The 17,550-nt window shown below is 38.8% G+C and overlaps 1 protein-coding gene across 2 annotated transcripts in view; it reads left to right on the top strand.

Annotated features, from left to right (window-relative positions):
* Positions 1-1,077: 1,077 nt before the first annotated feature.
* The window catches only part of LOC134790650 (tensin-1), a 127,563-nt gene continuing 111,090 nt past the window's right edge, over positions 1,078-17,550 (top strand). Inside the window, exon 1 of one of the 2 annotated variants that reach the window (XM_063761515.1) lies at positions 1,078-1,164. In XM_063761515.1, the coding sequence (XP_063617585.1) occupies positions 1,093-1,164 (72 nt within the window). In that variant the 5' untranslated portion in view covers positions 1,078-1,092. Of the gene's footprint in view, positions 1,165-3,395; positions 3,572-17,550 lie in introns of those variants that run through there. The other variant, XM_063761514.1, reaches the window with a different exon arrangement.

The following is a 17,550-nucleotide window of genomic DNA, read 5'->3' as shown; positions in this document are numbered from 1 at the left end:
ATTCCTTGGTTTGCTTAATAAAGGTCTACACTTCTACCATTATTTATAAGAATAAGTGATTACCGCAACCAGTATCTGCAAACATAAAGGTTTTCTGGTTCATATTATTTTTGATACCTATTTAGGTAGGTAGGTACATAGGTAAGGCCGCCTGTTGTTTACCTCTGTCTTTTACATTTATTCTGAGGTTGTGTAATAATTAATAAAGAGCATTTGTACCTATTGTAGGTATAGGTACCCGAAAATTCAAATGACTGAGCTTACGTTGTTCGACCGCTGTCTTGTCTGTTAGGGCACTCTATTTCAAATTAAACCATTATAGGTAAGAAGACATTTTACATTACCACAGTGTTTTATGTTATTCTATCGCCGCTATAAATAACAAATAATAAAATTAGAAATTACCCAAATAGGTAGGTAGGTAAGGTACCCAACCCATACAAAGTGATTTCCGACTCTATAATATCATATATGCATTTGTAATTAGAATTTCAGCAGGATTTTACCGTTGTCATAGTAAATTATAACAGGTTAACAAATAGATCTAGATTAGATATGGGTGTAATTTTTAACCTATTATTAAAATCAGAATACAATGCAAAATTTCAATTAGAAAATGACAAGGTTCTATTCTAAATGTGCTCAACATTTTCATGGGCTGACCGCATATCAGTCATAATCACAACAACTTATTAAAACAATATGGTTCCATTGTATCTTGACAAGTGGCGCGCCCTCGAAAGCCGAGCCCGGGGCGTCGGGAAGGTTTGGGTTCACGGTAAGTCCCGATTCCAGAGTCCCGAGCCTACCTAGTCCCGAGGTAGCCGGCCGGCGGCACGCACGCATGCGTGCGTACCGATCCTGTTGCACGCGTATACTATTAAACTCGCGCAATAAACCTTAAAACTGATTACGTAATATTTACAAATAAAGCTTAGGTTTTGACATTACCATGTTGGTGCATAAAATGTATGAAAATTGCCGTTATTGTGTTTTTACGAGGTTTTTAATGGCTTGCTATAAAGTGTAAAAACAAATTAGAAATAAAACTTCGAGGAGGTCAGAAAGCGAGAAGTTAGCGAGTTATTAGGAATGCCCTGGAATTGTCTGTGGTCGCAGGAGCGGCAGCGGCCACCGCTTGCTGTCCCGCCACATCACTATGAGGTTTGTTTTTTGTTTGCAATTATCTCGCGTTTTATTTACTTCGCCGTTTGATAGAAATTTGAGACTTGTTTTTGGGTTATAGAGAGCTACATTTTTATTAATATTTATCAATCATTTAAAATACACATAGATTAAAAATACTTACCTACACATATTACCTATATACAAACTAAAATCGCTCGACAACGGCGATCGGGACCTAGGTACATGTATGTTTTTTTGGAATAAGGTGTAGTGGGGTAATTTCAACTAATCGAAATATCTTCCATGTTTTACATTATTAACTAGAGTGCCATATATGTCCAGATAGCGAAAAAGATGTATTGTGTGTGACTCTAGTTAATAATGTAAAACATGGAAGATATTTTGATTAAGTAGTTGAAATTTTCCCGCAGTCGAAATTGCCCCGCTGCACCTTACTGTATTTTAAGTATAAGCATTGTACGAAATTCCATCAAATCAGTTCTTAATCCTTCATTCCCACCAAAGCAGGTGTTTGTGTTTTTTATGCTCAAATTGGCGTTGAACATTAAATCCGCTACGTTCAGTCAGCAGTCACGTCACGGCAAACAAACACTCGCACTAATGTTTAGTTAGTAACTTACCGAATTTTGATTTTGCATATTCATATTCAAGCCAAGGGGACCAACAAAAACTACTTACATTGAAGTAGCTAAGAGAGTAACTATAAAAAATAGTAAATTAGTAAAACAATATTAGTAAATTAGTGTAATAAGTTAACAATTAATTTGATTAAAATTGGAACCTACCTAGAATATGACTTGTTTTAGAATATACAATTATTGTATTTTTGCATTAAGTAGGTAACTAACTGGAAACTGAAACATAATTTATGAAATCATAAAATTATAATAAATTTTATTTTAAGATCAAGAGACAAATATTTGGTCATGTGAGTCATGACATGTAATAGCTGTAACAGTGTCTTCTCATCTGAAGTATCCTACGATTCAAATCGAAAGCTTGACTTTGAGAGCGCCGAGATAAAGCAAGTAGTCGATGTAATCCTCCAGATTTGTTTAATGGACTTTAAGTGCTGTATGCATGTTAATGTCATATCCATAAAAGCCATATCGTACAGAATAGAGCGCACGAATGCGTATAGCATAAAAACATAAACATACCTCTAAGATAACGAATTTCATGTTATACCGTTGCGACACGATTGATTTAAAAGTGTCCGTGTCACTAAAAACTTTGGTTTTATTTTTTGGTTGACAATGGATCTTTATTTATGAGGGTCCGGCGCGTGAAGGAAGTGGCACCGATTGAAATGGCAGCTTTTGCCAATTAGCCTCTTACCTGTAGTTTCCGCCGTCACCATAGGGTGCCATCAATCAGTTGATAAGCAAAAAGTTCCACTGTTTCAATCCCATTTGTGCAAAAGTAACTTATCGTTTCCTTTCTTTTGCAAGTTTCAACACAGTTACTTTTTGTGTATATAAGTATTTCGAATACACAAAAAGTAACTGTGTTGCGTGTGCAAACAAAATACAATTGTTGGAAAGTCGGGAATAGCACAAACTTAGGTATACCTATTTCTACCTAGTACAAAATACAATTGTTGGAAAGTCGGGAATAGCACAAACTTAGGTATACCTATTTCTGGTAAGAAAGTACGAAAACTGATTAAACTGGGGCTCTGACTCTCATAGCCCGTTATGGTGACTAATAATCACTGGATGGCGGTATCTCAATTAATGTAGAGTTCCTCAATACGAGTATACCTATAAGTAATAATAATAAGGGACCAGCTTGGATGAATTAATCTTATCATTAGGTACCTAACTCTAATCTTTTTCTAACTACTAATACAATTTAATCTTAAAAATCATTGAAAAATCCGTAAAAACTTGAATTCAAACACGGGTAGAGAACCTGAATCGCTATTTAAAAGAGATTTTCCTTCTTACTTGTAGTTATCGAGAGCTGGATTCAGGTTCGATTATTTTAATCTGAATACACCTCAATCTTCTACAAAGAACAAAGTACCCACGCGAAATTGAGTGCAGCAGTTAAGTTAACAAGGTAAAGTTAGTGATATATGGTATCAACCGCGGAGCTCTACCGGCCCGACTCAGTTAAAATACGCCCGTGCTCCCGATCGGCCGCTCCTAGCGGCGGGCGGTCCATCGAGGAACGAAACATCCGATAGTAACTGCGATATCGTCTTCAACAACAATGCCTCTTAAATTTTAATCACTTCGGTGATTGAAAAATAAATAATCTAAACGATATTTCTGAATATTTATATCCAAAATGTAGTTAAAATTTAGTGGGAAAAGTGCGAGTTAAGAAATGCTACAAAATGCCGTGGAATTGTTTCTGGGGATACCAACCTCCAGCACCGACCTGCAGAGTCAGTGGGCCGCTGCACCTAATTCAGGTGAATATGCCATCCCTATTTCCGCTTAACCTAAGAGTCCTAGGCGATTTAACCTGCCTTTTTCTTAAAGTTAAGTTAGTGCGGCGTGCGGCTGACATAAAAAAATAGAACAAGTACATGAATATAAGTACATATTTATTGTATTGATAATTAGCTAAAATATAGGTAGTATATCGATATCGATCAACGTTTGGAAATTAAAATAATTGGCGAGTAAAATAATTCGGTTAAGTGTACATTAGGTCTCACTTCGCTTGTATCTGTTGTACCATTATTGACTCAAGTGTAAATTGGTTATAAAGCGGCTATACCCACATGGACAGTAAAACGGGATTAGGTACCCGTACTACTTACTTACCCATAAAACATTTTACATCTAATCTGTAAGTATATGTAGGTGTTCGCAGTCTAAATGAACGCTTTCATTGAAAGTATGTATGTATAATAAATTTTGAGTTTTAACGAGCAAGTGAATTGTGGCTAAGCTACCTTAACTAAAAACTATCTTATCAACCCTTAAATTAAACACTGTCTACTCCACAATTACTACCTACTATACGCTACGTTACCTACGTGAGAAGGTAGGTAATAGAATAGCGAAACTGTAAACATGGTATATAACATAGTAAACACTTAGGGTCTGCTCAAACTGCTGCTGAAAATTTTAGATATTGCTATTATATTAAAATCGTTTTGGTCCATGCAGGTAAACTCTACAAATGCTAAACCAAATGCGTGCGAATGCATTGCGCTGAATACCGTAGAGTTATGATCAGATTTGGATTAGATCAAGAGCAGAATGTAGGCTCTTGCCTCTTTTTCTATTTTGAAGGGATTTCTAGGTCGGGGTATCCTGAATTCCCACGCGAGCTCCAGCCCTATGGACACAATGAGATATAATTGGTGCAGGCCGCGAGCGACCACCGCCGTCGATCCACATTAAGCTCGGTGCTGCACGCTACAATGCCTACAATACAATCTTTGTACAACTCTTTTTGTCTTCATATTTTCCGTGACTAAGCATGAATGCCTTTTCAATTTCAAAATGAGTTGTATATTTTTCCTTTGGTTAATTTGAATAAGACAATTCATATTAACTCTTGCTTATCTTGACTATTTTTAAGGGATTTTTTTTAAAGATTATTATTAATAAATTAAATTTATTACAAATCTATCTCGACAGCGACGTTATTGACAATGTAATAGAATCGTCGCTAAGATATTTTTGAGAGTTTTAGCGTTGTGATATATAGGTATCTATGCAATCATGTCAGAGCATTCGTTTTCTAAGGGTCATCATCATCATTTCAGCCTATATACGTCCCACTGCTGGGCACAGGCCTCCTCTCATGCGCGAGAGGGCTTGGGCTATAGTCCCCACGCTAGCCCAATGCGGATTGAGGACTTCACATACACCTTTGAATTTCTTCGCAGATGTATGCAGGTTTCCTCACGATGTTTTCCTTCACCGAAAAGCTAGTGGTAAATATCAAATGATATTTCGTACATAAGTTCCGAAAAACTCATTGGTACGAGCCAGGATTTGAACCTGCGACCTCCGGATTGAAAGTCGGACGTCAGATCCACTCGGCTACCACCGCTCTAAGGGTAACCACAATGTATGGTTAACTTCATGTGGGTAGGCCAGTATTGTGATATAGGCACCCACTAATATAGACTACCTATGCTTAGACTTAAGTTCGGTAATTATTGTACTTGTTTCAGGCACTACGAGTAGGCACTTGCCAATAACAACTTCGTCTGCTCTGACAGTCACTTCATTTAAAATTCATGTATAAATTAGCGACACAACAATAGCTTGTATCAGGCAGTAGGCAAATAGCTACCAAGTAAATAGTACCTATGTACTTATGTAAAGAAATAGTAAAGCGTAATTCCAAATAGCAGTGCCATTCTATTCGCTTATCAAGAGCTGGTTATTAAATATTTATTGCTTGCCATTAAATAGCTACCTATTGTTCTAGGCACTTTTAACGTAACATGTACAGTACGTATGTACAGTACCTACTTATTAAAGTGAATAAATCTAATACCTTTAAACGAGCAATTCTTATTTATATATATATATATATTTCTGGGATCTCGGAAACAGCTCTAATGATTTCGATAAATTTTGGGGTTTTGGGGGGTCGAAAAATCGATCAAACTAGGTTTTATCTCTGGGAAAAGGCGCATTTTTGAGTTTTTATATGTTTTCCGAGCAAAGCTCGGTCTCCGAGATATTACTTATTATAGGCAAAGTCTCTTTACTGGATCCCATTAGGTGTCAAACAGTGTTGATTTTTGTCTTAGGGTGTCCGACGATATACTCACATAACCATGGTCCTTGACCAATTGGCCACTACCAACAATCCTGGTTAAAGACAGACGAGGATATTACTTAGACATATGAACTGATACCTTTATTACGGCTAATTTGTTTATTTCTAGGTGAACAAGTTTGATGTTATACAGTCAGTTGTGACTGACACACCATTCGCGACGTCTCATATACGATTAATATGTACAATACACTAAAATTAAATACAGCGTCTTAAACGAGCTGAAATAACCTGAAAGTAGATAAATAATGTCAGTTAATATTTTCAGAGGAGCAGCTATATCAATACTGTTAATAGGTACCGATAGTTGAGCAAGCTAGTTAATGTGTTATGCTTATTAAAATAAAATTATAATTTACAAGCCTTAATCGAACGGGGATAGATTGCCATAAGTAGGCTGCGGCCATTTTAGTACAAGCGTTAAGTCTAGGGCGCCCTTGGATGCAGCGGAGTTAACGGTAGAATGCTAATGCGACTAGTGTGATGTCGCATGCCCGGCCGCTTCCCAAACGCTTGCGCAAGCACAAGTGCAGCGCCCACGGCGCAGGCGCCGCCGGCAAGTTCATTGTCACCAACATTAGGTACATACCCACTGACCTGCCCACTGCTTGTCTACTGATTATTTTATTAAATACTGGCTTCTTTATTGTTCCATATTTAACTTTCGTTTAACCCAGTTGTGTAAATTATGATTGTAATTTGTTGTTATTCGAGTTCTTTGCACGGAATTACAAACTAAGTACATATCTACATTAACTTGTAGAGTTGTTTTTTGAAAAACGTTTCTCATTCTATTAGAGGAACCCTACTTGGCTGGCTGTTGGTTTATCTATAAGTACATTAAGTAGGTCTATTAGCTTAGTGCAGTGGCCAAAAATAATAATATGTATTTTATCGCTTCAGAGTGTTTTAGGATAGGTATTGCAAAAAATATCCCATTTATAAAACATTTTTCAATGCATTTAAGAAATATTAGGCTGGAAAATGCTATTTTGTGTCGTTTTAAAATAAATTAATTAATGAATTAGCTCGCGTTCTTTTCTTTGCCTAGTTAGCTTTGATAAATAATCTCCTCCTTAAAGGAATAACTTCTTGAAAACCACTCTTATTAAATTAAAATACCTACTTACAACATTTTTATATGAGTTTGTAGCTGAAAGTTTTCGCTTATTTATTGTCTATAGGAATTTATATAAAATCCTGTAGGCACCTACCTACTCCGTTCTTTCTATGTAAGTTGTACAAACTGTTTTTCACTACATTAAATTTTCTAACAAATCCATTACAGGTTACGAAACGAGTAAGTACCTGAAGGAACGTACTGCATGAGCTATATTTATATAATATGGCCCACATTAAAGCAATCTGCTCTGTTCAAATACAGATGCCGAGTGTTCACTGGACGTGGTGTTCTTAACCGGGAGTGCGTGCATCTTATTTACTCACGTACCTACTTGGGCCACTGAGCAAATACTAAAGGCACAGTACAATTGCTGTAATCAGTATCTTGACCCCGTTTGAGAGTTTGGCACAGCGTAAATGCACAAGTGTGCACTGTTTACATTATCTCGAGAGCACAGCATCTTTCGTCTCATGTTGTTACCACTACAAGCTGCTGATCGTGTTTCATTTGTATGTCACTAACATAATGTAGGTCTCGGTTTCGCTAATCGCTACTGTGCTTAGAAATCAACCTTAACTATACCGGTTAAGATGGCTGATTGTTGGTTGGCTTTTGTCTAAATATGTTAAATTTGCAAGTTAAAATACTAATCGCTGTGATACTGCTGCCGTGCTCAAGTCTTGTGCTGCATGGCGCTATTGTGTTAGTGTACGCACTCGTACTTTATCTATCCAACGTTTATAAGTTAATTAGGAGCATCTGCGTGCGCGTGCGCCGCCTGCACAATGGAGCCTTTCAGCGGCGGCGCTTTTGACGCATCCACCTAATTAACCCCGCTATGTATTAGACGTTATTGTTCGATTCACAATTGCCGATGGATGAGACTGTAGCGTTATTGATTCAGTTTGACAGATGTCATGCTGTGTTTAAACTAATTATTATCGATTCGTTATAAAATAATATATTGTTACTATAATATGTCTTCAATTCACTAGAAGGCGACGTGATTATAAATATTTTAATACGGTGGTGGTCCAAAAATACGTTGATAAACATTTCTATTGCGGTATATTGATGATAATTTTAACAAAAGTTTGCGTTTGTGTATCAATGCTAAAAGAATAGATTGTGAAGATAATTCATTTTGTGTTAGTTGAACCATGGTAGTTTTAATTATGTAACGACATTTTTGTAAAAGACGATTAAGAAAAATACTTATTCCTAAAAATCTAACGTAATAGGTAGTATTATATTTTGTTGTTTACAATATTTAGATACCTATTTTCCATAAAACCTAATACCTATCTGTGTTTTTAAGGAAAACGTTATAATTGCGTGGTTTGGAGGTACGCACACGAGTTAGAGCCGCGTGTTTTTATTCTTATCTGGAAATGCTGTGGCCGTTTCGGATTTCATTGCCAACCACGATTGTTGCGTTGACAATATCGACATCACGCCGCGCCGCGAACATTGTAGCTGCTTAAAAATGAAAACAACCAATAAAATCCGTAAATCCAATGAATATAAGCCATTTCGGATGATAGAGCGGTAATATAATGACACGGTCTCGCACCAACGCCACCACACCAATCGGAATAATACCAAAATTGCTTCATTACACAGAAGCATTGATCCGTTGGCCGGGCGCAGTAACAAAATGATTTCGGTGCAGCCTGTCAAAGAGAGTAAAATAATACGGGCGATAGCCAGTTCAGATAACCTTCCTTGTCAGTTACTTAGGTATATTGATTACTGTGATAGATAATATTAATTAATGATGTAAATTCGAGTCAAAAACAGAGCATTCTGATTATGTATAAACAATGCAAATAATGAGCACGTTAAAAGTTGTCGCATTAAACTTTTTTATACAAAGTCAAACAAAGGGGCAAAGCACAGCTCATATATTATGGTTATTAATATACGCCAAATTATGCAAAAATATTTTCCATAATGTCAATATCCAGAGAGGAAAATGGGACCTCCTATTAAAGGTAACTAGGACTCCATCGAGTACCTATTTAATTCCGACAACTGACATAAGCAATTTGTTTATTTAGGAAAGCTATTAGAGAGTGTTAGAACTTCCATTACAAGTTTTCAAGCTGCCTGAAAGCCTTTAACTGGGTTAAGGACTGGAAGAAGAATCACCGGTTTTACGTGCCTTCTAATCCAGAGAAGCATAAACTAAGTAACCACTCCACCAAAGTTACCCATCCTGTGACCGGCGGTTGTTTTTTAATCTAGGATAGGCGTCACGAATATCTGGGCCAACCAACATGCAACATGCAAAAGTTGTATTAAAATAAATATACCTACTTATTACCTACTATTGTTATTCGAATCACAGATACGACTGTCACCCCGCGCACTTTCAATATTGAATCGTCAACTATTTATAGGAACTCGTAAATCTGTATACAGTTTCTATATTGCATAAGTTTTAGACGGCGTTCTGTTTGTTTATTGTCGTCACGTGTGCCGTGAACTGTTGGAAGTCATGCTGGTTTCTTACGTACAATGTGCAATGTGCATACAGATTAGCCTTAACGTCAATACTTACTAGCAAAAAGTTTTATTAAAACTTTATCTTGCTTTTGTAATGGCTGATACCTATGCGAGTATCAGTTAATCTGATTTGTTTTCTTCTGTTTGCAAATGATACTACTTATAGTTACTATGTCTCTCAATATGGGAAGAGTAAATGAAATTAAATTGCCCATTGATATGATATGGCTGAATGCAACGCGATGTGAGTGCAGCTATGCGGGAATCTATTAGGGCTGCCACATTCCAGAAGATTTATTACTTATGTAGGGATATTCTGTAGACAAAGTTTCAAATCAAGGATGTAGGTAGTACAATTGATATAGGTAATTAATGCAATTCTTTTTAAATACTACTTAATTCAAATAAGTACACAAGCTAATGAAATTGTTTACCTCACAATAAATGAGTAATGTTCTTTCAAATGTTTTACCAAACACCTGAATGCTATCTTCAACATCGGCTACTTGAAGCCTCGACTTCACAAATAACGCCGACAACCCTAGCGCGTACGGATAAACGAGATGATTTACGGCACATTCCTGCGGCTCCAGGACCACTGCGCCTGCGCCGGCCGATGGGAACGAGATTACTTCACATTCAACTGATGACAGACTGAGCGCTTTGTCGCTCATTGTTCGACTCAGAGCGAGCATTACTCATCATAGCACACATAGTGTACATTTGACGGAATGTTTGGGCAGCGTTAGTGTACTGCGTACTTGAAAGGAATCCGATAGCATTGATGCCCAATTTTGATTCATTCATTATTGAATATTGATGGACACGTTGGTTTGAATAACAATTACGACAAAATGTGTTTTTAAACTTGGTTATATGAACGTTAACCTAGCGAATTACCTTTAAAAAACAAGTAGAAACTGAAAAATTTAATTAACAGCAAATTAAATCCATAGAAATAAAAATTTACAAGAAATTATATTCTTAGTTCAGAACCGATCTTCTCATGCCAAACACGATGCATCACAACAAACGAGTGCTATATTCTATTCGTGCTCTATCATCTAATTCGTGAATTAATTGTTAATGCATGGTTTAGAATCGGGAGCGGATGTTGCGCAATACGAGTGTAGGAACCGTTTGTTGTGCGGAAGTGGTCCGGTCAGTTCACAGGTACTTAATGGCGGCCCTAATGAACAACATGCACTCGGCAGCGGCACAGGAGCGGCAGCGCAGCATCTAATTATATGCGTAATGCGCAATACAAACTGCTCTATACAATGCCGTACATATATCACTTTGATTAAGGATACGCTGTCTAGGCTAAAGTACCCACACATCTTTGGTTGAATGTTGATTGCTCATGAGACCTCGTTTAACGTCAAAGGCTTCTATCGCGTACTAAGTTTGTGGGAAAATCAAGCTACATTCAGAAGTTTTTGTATCGACAAATGTTGACCGCCCGACCGAAAGCAATAAACTTTGGTTATCCATATCATCTCACAAATTAACGCTCGAACTTTATTGTCCTTGCTCGTATTTCACTCCAGTAGTGATCTAGTTTTACGACATTTTAGTATTAACAGGTTGTCACCTTTTTAATGACGACGTATTGGATTACTCGGGTGTAGGTTTCATCACTGAAATTTTAGCTGTGTCCGCGCAAAAACATCTGGCCCAAACAAAAAACAGTACGCTTCGCGGAACATGCTCAACAGCTGCCTGGTGTTACTTTGGGTGATTAAAAATGTTTCGCTTGTGTTAGGAGTCACTTCGGTGACGCTTCACGACGTGACCGTAACGCGGCCCGTGCACAAAATAAAAAAAAAAATATTGAGAACTATGATCGTTCAACGATAAAGAAACGGCATGAATGGAAGTAATAAAGTTTTATTCCTCATATTGGTACATAAAGAGCCTAAATATAAGTTCCGCCACCTGGTGCTGCCGCTCGTAACTTTGCTTCGAGTGCAGGGAACATTATTTATGACACTTCAACTCGACACAATGAAGCCGCAAAAATAACCCTTGACTATTTTTCTATTGGACAAATTATAGTCATAATATGGCTATTCTTAGTTACTGCGGGTATTTTTTTTTTATTATTGTGTTCTATTATTGACTTTACCCCTATACCAAACAACTAGCAACAAACGGGCATTGTAATGAATGAGAACCTTACCTACTGCCAAACTATCCGTTCAATCCTTCACAAAGGTTTACTTCAATTGGTTTATTTATTTAAATATAATTTATTTCTTTAAATATAATCTTCTTTTAAAGAAAACCGATCTAAGAAAGGATTTTACGCTTCGGGTAGGTACGTTTCAAGTTTCAAGGTGTGGATTTGAATCCATCACGGTTTGAGAAGTTCCAGAACTGGACCTTGACACAAATGTTCCTTAAAAATTAATCATACTTGCTTTACAAATCGCCAAACGTGAAAGCGTCGTTTATGAATGCATTTATTTTTTTAGACATAAATATAGACATAGACATAGAAAAACTTTATTTAACATCACAATTTATTTTTGAATGCAAATGCTTGGTTTGTTAATAAATATGGCGCACTATTCGACGGACATAAACTTTGGTTACCTACTTTTTATGTACTATTTTAAAGTGTTTATGACTACCGTAAAATCGGTGAGAATGTTATATATTTACCTATATGTACGTTAGTGACGAATTGAGCAAAGTATTATTCACTGTCCAGCGGACGCCAATTATCCCAAATGCCCAGCATTTAGTGGGCGCGTTGTGTAGATGGTAGTTCCCTCAGCCGGCCACGTGGGTGGTCTTCTCAGATAGCTATCGATTATTTCCAACTGAATTAAATTGATTGACTATACGCGATATTCATCTTTCTGTTTCACTAGGACCGGCAACTTTTGTTGTTTTATTGAATTGATTCTATTTAGATTCTTAGGAATTAATTTGAACGTGAAGTATCTACTTAGCTTAGTATTTTAATCAGACTAATATGTCAAATGGTGCTGAACGAGTCCTGTTTTCGAGCCATTAAGATTTCCTTCCTACAAGTTATGCCCGTTAAGGTAAAGCCTCTTATATTTGTCATTTGCCCATAATCCTTTTGGGATAATACCTGCTCGAGTGAGCCTCTCGTCTTCCTTTTAAACTGGAATTAGAAGTTATAATAACAGCTCTAACGCAAGTAACATATAAACAAAGACAATTGGATAAAGGTGGAACAGGCGGTCTTATCGCTTAAGAGTAATCTCTTCCAGACAACCTTTCCCTTTAGGTGGTGTATCTATAGCTCGAATGTAGTTCTTTGTACAATGACGGTTTATTATATTGATGTAATACCTAACCTTATTTATCTCATTATACAGGGCGAAATCGGGGTCGTGATTCAAATCTATTGTACTTAACTCGGTAAATTAATGCGATGTTAGGTATAAAGTTAATTTTTAACTAATTGCAGCTATCCATTAATTAATCAGCAATTTAAGTATCCCAGTTGAAAACACAAATTATGGTTACCTTACAATTAATGTTAAAACCTACTTAATAAACAACTGATTAGACGAGTAAGAAATGTCAACCGTCACTGTTATGACAAAGTCAAAATTTTAAAATAAATAAAATCATTCAAGGATTGTACATTGAGTTCATTAATTCTGGCAATTCTAAAGATAATTAAGCAGAAAAATGCCCGCGGCATATCCGTTTTCAAATGTTGAGCGGTCTGACATGGTAATGTTTTATTACCAAGCACGTCGTGCTACCACTGCTCGAGATTTATTTATTTATTTTCTGCGAGAAGTGCCGGAACATTACTTGCATAACTTACACTATCAAAACGATGGTGCTTCGGCTCATTTTGAACATCGAGTACGCAATTACCTCGATGAACTGTTCCCGGGACGTTGGATTGGCCGCTCGTAGTACCGACTGATGCCCTTGAATTTTTTTCTCTGGGGCGAAATCAAAAGATTGGTGTATGAACAAGAGTCCAACACTATCCTTCGATAGTCCGATAGCTTCGTCAGCGAGTTATTGGAGCATTTGAAAGTGTGAAAATGAATCACTTTGCTCTCGGCAGATTAAAAGATAACCTAAGGCGACGAGCCGAATTGTGTCGACAGCAAAACGGATCACACTTTGAGCAGCTCCTGAAGTAGGTATGTTTAAGTTTTGGTCGTATTTGTTAAAAGCTTGTGGAGTCTCCGTCCCAGTGATTGTAATATTATTTTAATAAAGTCTTTAAATTATTTTTTAAACTTTTTAATTGCTTTTACACTGAATGTAAAACCGAAGATAAGTGTTATCAATTAATTATCGTAAGTTACCACTACTTTCTTTACTAGATGTTTGTCTTATCAAGTCTGTACAGGGTGACCATGACTCTAAATAAGAAATTATTTTGTATTTAATTTTTGTATGTACGAAAAAGATACAAATTAATGCACTCTAATCTACAGTGTTGTATTCCTAATTAAGTGGCAAGTCTTATTTTTCTTTCTTGCTACACGACCCCGATTTCACCCTGTATAGGTAATCTAGCTTCTAAATAATTCTTTTTTACCTGTTTGTAACGAGCGGAACACTTATTATATACACCATTCAGTTGTCAACAATGTTAAAATAATACTTACACAAAACCTTAAACTAACAACTAAAACTAAATACTTACTAAATATAAAATATCTCTCCCAACTTGGGAGTCCCAAGCTACCCGCTTCTGGAATGGACCCTAGAATGCTGGCGGCGTTGCCCCTTTGAACCGCCAGACTTAATCTTTGAGCCAAGAAGGAGCCCGCCCTGTGGTCGCCCGAGACGCCTATTAGCCTGACCGACACTTCCTTTATTAACTGTTTGGTGTCGGTCGACCATGGGCCCAGTGTTTCAATGGCGAGCGCCGCAAAATCGTATGTGTCCGTTAGGAACGCATATTTGCGGCGCTTTAGTGTCTGGGCCTGGTCCGCGGCAGTCCCGGGCTTCCGGGCCGATCCCTCAACGTGGGACGGTGCTAGCGTATCGACGCAGGTAGCGTCCCACGCTAAAGGGCGGCCAAGGCTCCAGGGCACAAGAGTGCAGCCGTCAGGTCTCTTGCCATCTGTGGCAGAGAGGCCTGACGGCTCCAGAGTTGCGGGTAAAGAGGCGGTGCAAAGGGCGCGGCGGATCAGGTCGTTCAATGTGGCGTGTCTATATAGTCGGCCTGCGCTCATTTGGCAGTGTAAGCCGTGCCGTCCTAAATCATCAACAGCTTGAGCGCATCGACTACAGGCGTGGGGCTCGCATATTTTTAAGCCCAGGCGGAGGCAGACAGCGATGCGTAGGGCTGAAGGATCTAGAGTGGAGCCAAGGTTTCGCGATGGAAGCGCGTGCAGCCAATGTCCTGATTCCTTTTCGGAAACGGCTAATAGCCTCGCCCGTTCGTAGTCGTTATGGCAGTTTTGTAGTAGGAGTTGGTGTTGCGATTTTATATTTATGACGTCGCATATTGCTTGGCTAGATTTTTCCTCTGGTACCCGTTCGACGGGATGGTCTGCACTCCAAGCCGATTCAGCGTCCGCCAGGCACGACACCGACACATTAGCGGTTGAAGGGGTACGTAATATACCACCAATGAGGGTGAGCGTGCTATAGGCAGACGACAAAAAGGCCGGGAGAGCTAAACTGCCCGTCAAACGGATACCAAGACCGCCGTATTTGATCGGGAGGGTAGCTTGGATCCAACTGGGGGATGTGAAGGTTACGTTCAGAATTTTACTAACGGTGTCCTTTAAAATTTGGTCGATGTTTGCAGTAATTATGGGGCATTTCCAAAGTGGGGCGCAGCGGAGGATGTACAAAAATTTGGGCGAGAAAAGGCATAGTCGTAAGATGTAGAGGGCCATGTGTGGGTTGATTTCATAAAAAAGGTTGGAACACTTCAAGAATTTTTCTATTTTGGAATTTATGCATAACGGGATGGATTCGTCTAAAATGGGGGCTCCTAAAAGTGTGAGGGTTTCGCGGGTTAAAAAGGAAATATTTGGTGTGAGCTGGTTAATCTCGTTGATAATAGAGGATCGGGTATTGGGCGGAATGGCTTCTGAAATGAACATTTCACACTTATTAAAATTGATTGAAAGACCGATTTCTGCGAAGCGGTCGATTAAAGTTTTAAGGTCTGCCAACACAGATGACTTACTGCCACCGATGGTGCCGTCGTCTAAATACCAGAGATTTAGGTCCGATGTGAGCTGAGTGATGACGGGGTGGATGGCTAGGCTGAAAATTGCGGGCCCTAGTGGGTCTCCTTGCTGACATCCTACACAAGAAAGTATTTCATTATTTTTATACATAAGCTTTGAAGTGGTCCCGTAACATTGCCAAAGGTAGCTATAAATTTCTGGCAAATCATTTTCAATTTGGTTCAATAAAATGTCTCGGTCTATGGAATTAAAGGCGTTTTTAACGTCAACTTTCACGAGAATTTCGAAATTTTGGCTGTCTAAAAAAGAGCGAGTCGCATGTACTGCCGCTTCACACCCTCCTTTAAGTCCAAAGCCCAGCTGGGTAGGTTTAAATTTGCTTGTTAGACGGGAATGAAACTCACGGCAACAAACTTTTGATGTGAGGCGCCGAAATGTGTTTCCGACTGCAATTAGATATGAGCGTCGATAGGCATTTAGCCGGCGGCGGCGCGCCGGTCAAAATCGGTCGGCGGCGGCGGCGAATCGGCGGCGTGGCCTTGAAACACCTTTGATTAATGAAAAAAGAATTTAACCCAAAATTTTACCGAAAAAACATGTTTTTGCTGTAAGAAAGTTATAAAATAAGTGCATTTTTCGATTTCAAGCAAAATTTATTGAATAAAGGTAGGAAATAAGTTTTATATAGTATAAACGGTATCGCGCGGCATCAGAGGCGGTCTGAATCTTGGCGAGGCCCTAGCCGGAAAATCTTTGCGAGGCCCTTATCTTTAGTGCTAAGTAAAAAGTAGCGGATTGACTGTATCAGGGAAACGTCTGGTCGACATTTCAAAGAGCCGAAGTGAGGAAAATCAAGCCCCGTCATTAATCAATATCGACCCAACAAACCGATTTATGTCAAAAAGTGAGGCCCAAGGCCGAGCTCCACCTAACACCGAAGACCTGATTCCGACGCCTTCCCATGCGAGGCCAGAGGCTGAGCTGCAGGTAAGCAAGCATACAGCTTAGAATCGAACGCCAAGTGTGAACTTGGCTGACGGCCGAATGCCCGGAGCGCCGATTACAGCGAGCTTCTGTGCGAGGCCGAAGGCCAAGCTGCAAGAGAGCAGAGCTTGGAATTGAACTATTGGTCCAGTGTAAGCAAGTCCGAAGGCCGATAAAGACCGAGGCCATAGTGTTAAAGACCTGGAGCTTTCCTGCAGGTGCATTCGTGCGAGGCCAAAGGCCGTGCTGCAGTGGAGCTAAGATCGGAGAAGAACCAATGATCAAGCATTTTAAAAGCGAGCCCGAAAGTTAGGCTCCAAACAGGGCCGAAAATTGGAGGTTCAGTCTTACTTCTGTGCGAGCGATGCGAGGCAATAGATTGGGTTACGAGAGAGCAAAGTTTGAAATTAGAACAAGGGCCAAGCTTAAATGAGACCCGATTCTGTTTCTGACGCCCTTCCGTACGTAGCCAACGCCCGGACCTTTGGACGTGAAAACGCTTAATATCTGAAATTAACCACTTTTTACACCTTTTAAAGACATTCAAACCATGCTTGCAATGATTGAATTCGCGGTGAATTACGGATGAGCTAGCCAGCTGGCAAAATTAGTCATTCCATTGCTCTAACACTAGTAGCGTGGTTACGAAACAGAAAAGTTTGATTTACCATCAATATTTTTGAATTATGCGGACCTAAAATACCTTTTGAATGTCTATAAGCTATTCAGACTGGCGCCGTTAAAGATCTAAACTAGATAAAATATATATTATCTTATTCTGAAAGTAGTAGTATCTATCAAAGTCACGCCGATGCCACGCCGATAGCGCAGCGTCGGCGGCGGCGGCGCGACAAT

This window comes from Cydia splendana, chromosome 5 (assembly GCF_910591565.1).
Source record: "Cydia splendana chromosome 5, ilCydSple1.2, whole genome shotgun sequence".
In the NCBI taxonomy this organism is placed as follows: domain Eukaryota; kingdom Metazoa; phylum Arthropoda; class Insecta; order Lepidoptera; family Tortricidae; genus Cydia; species Cydia splendana.
The sequence above is the reverse complement of the archived record's forward strand: the minus strand, read 5'-3'. Positions and strand labels throughout refer to the sequence as shown.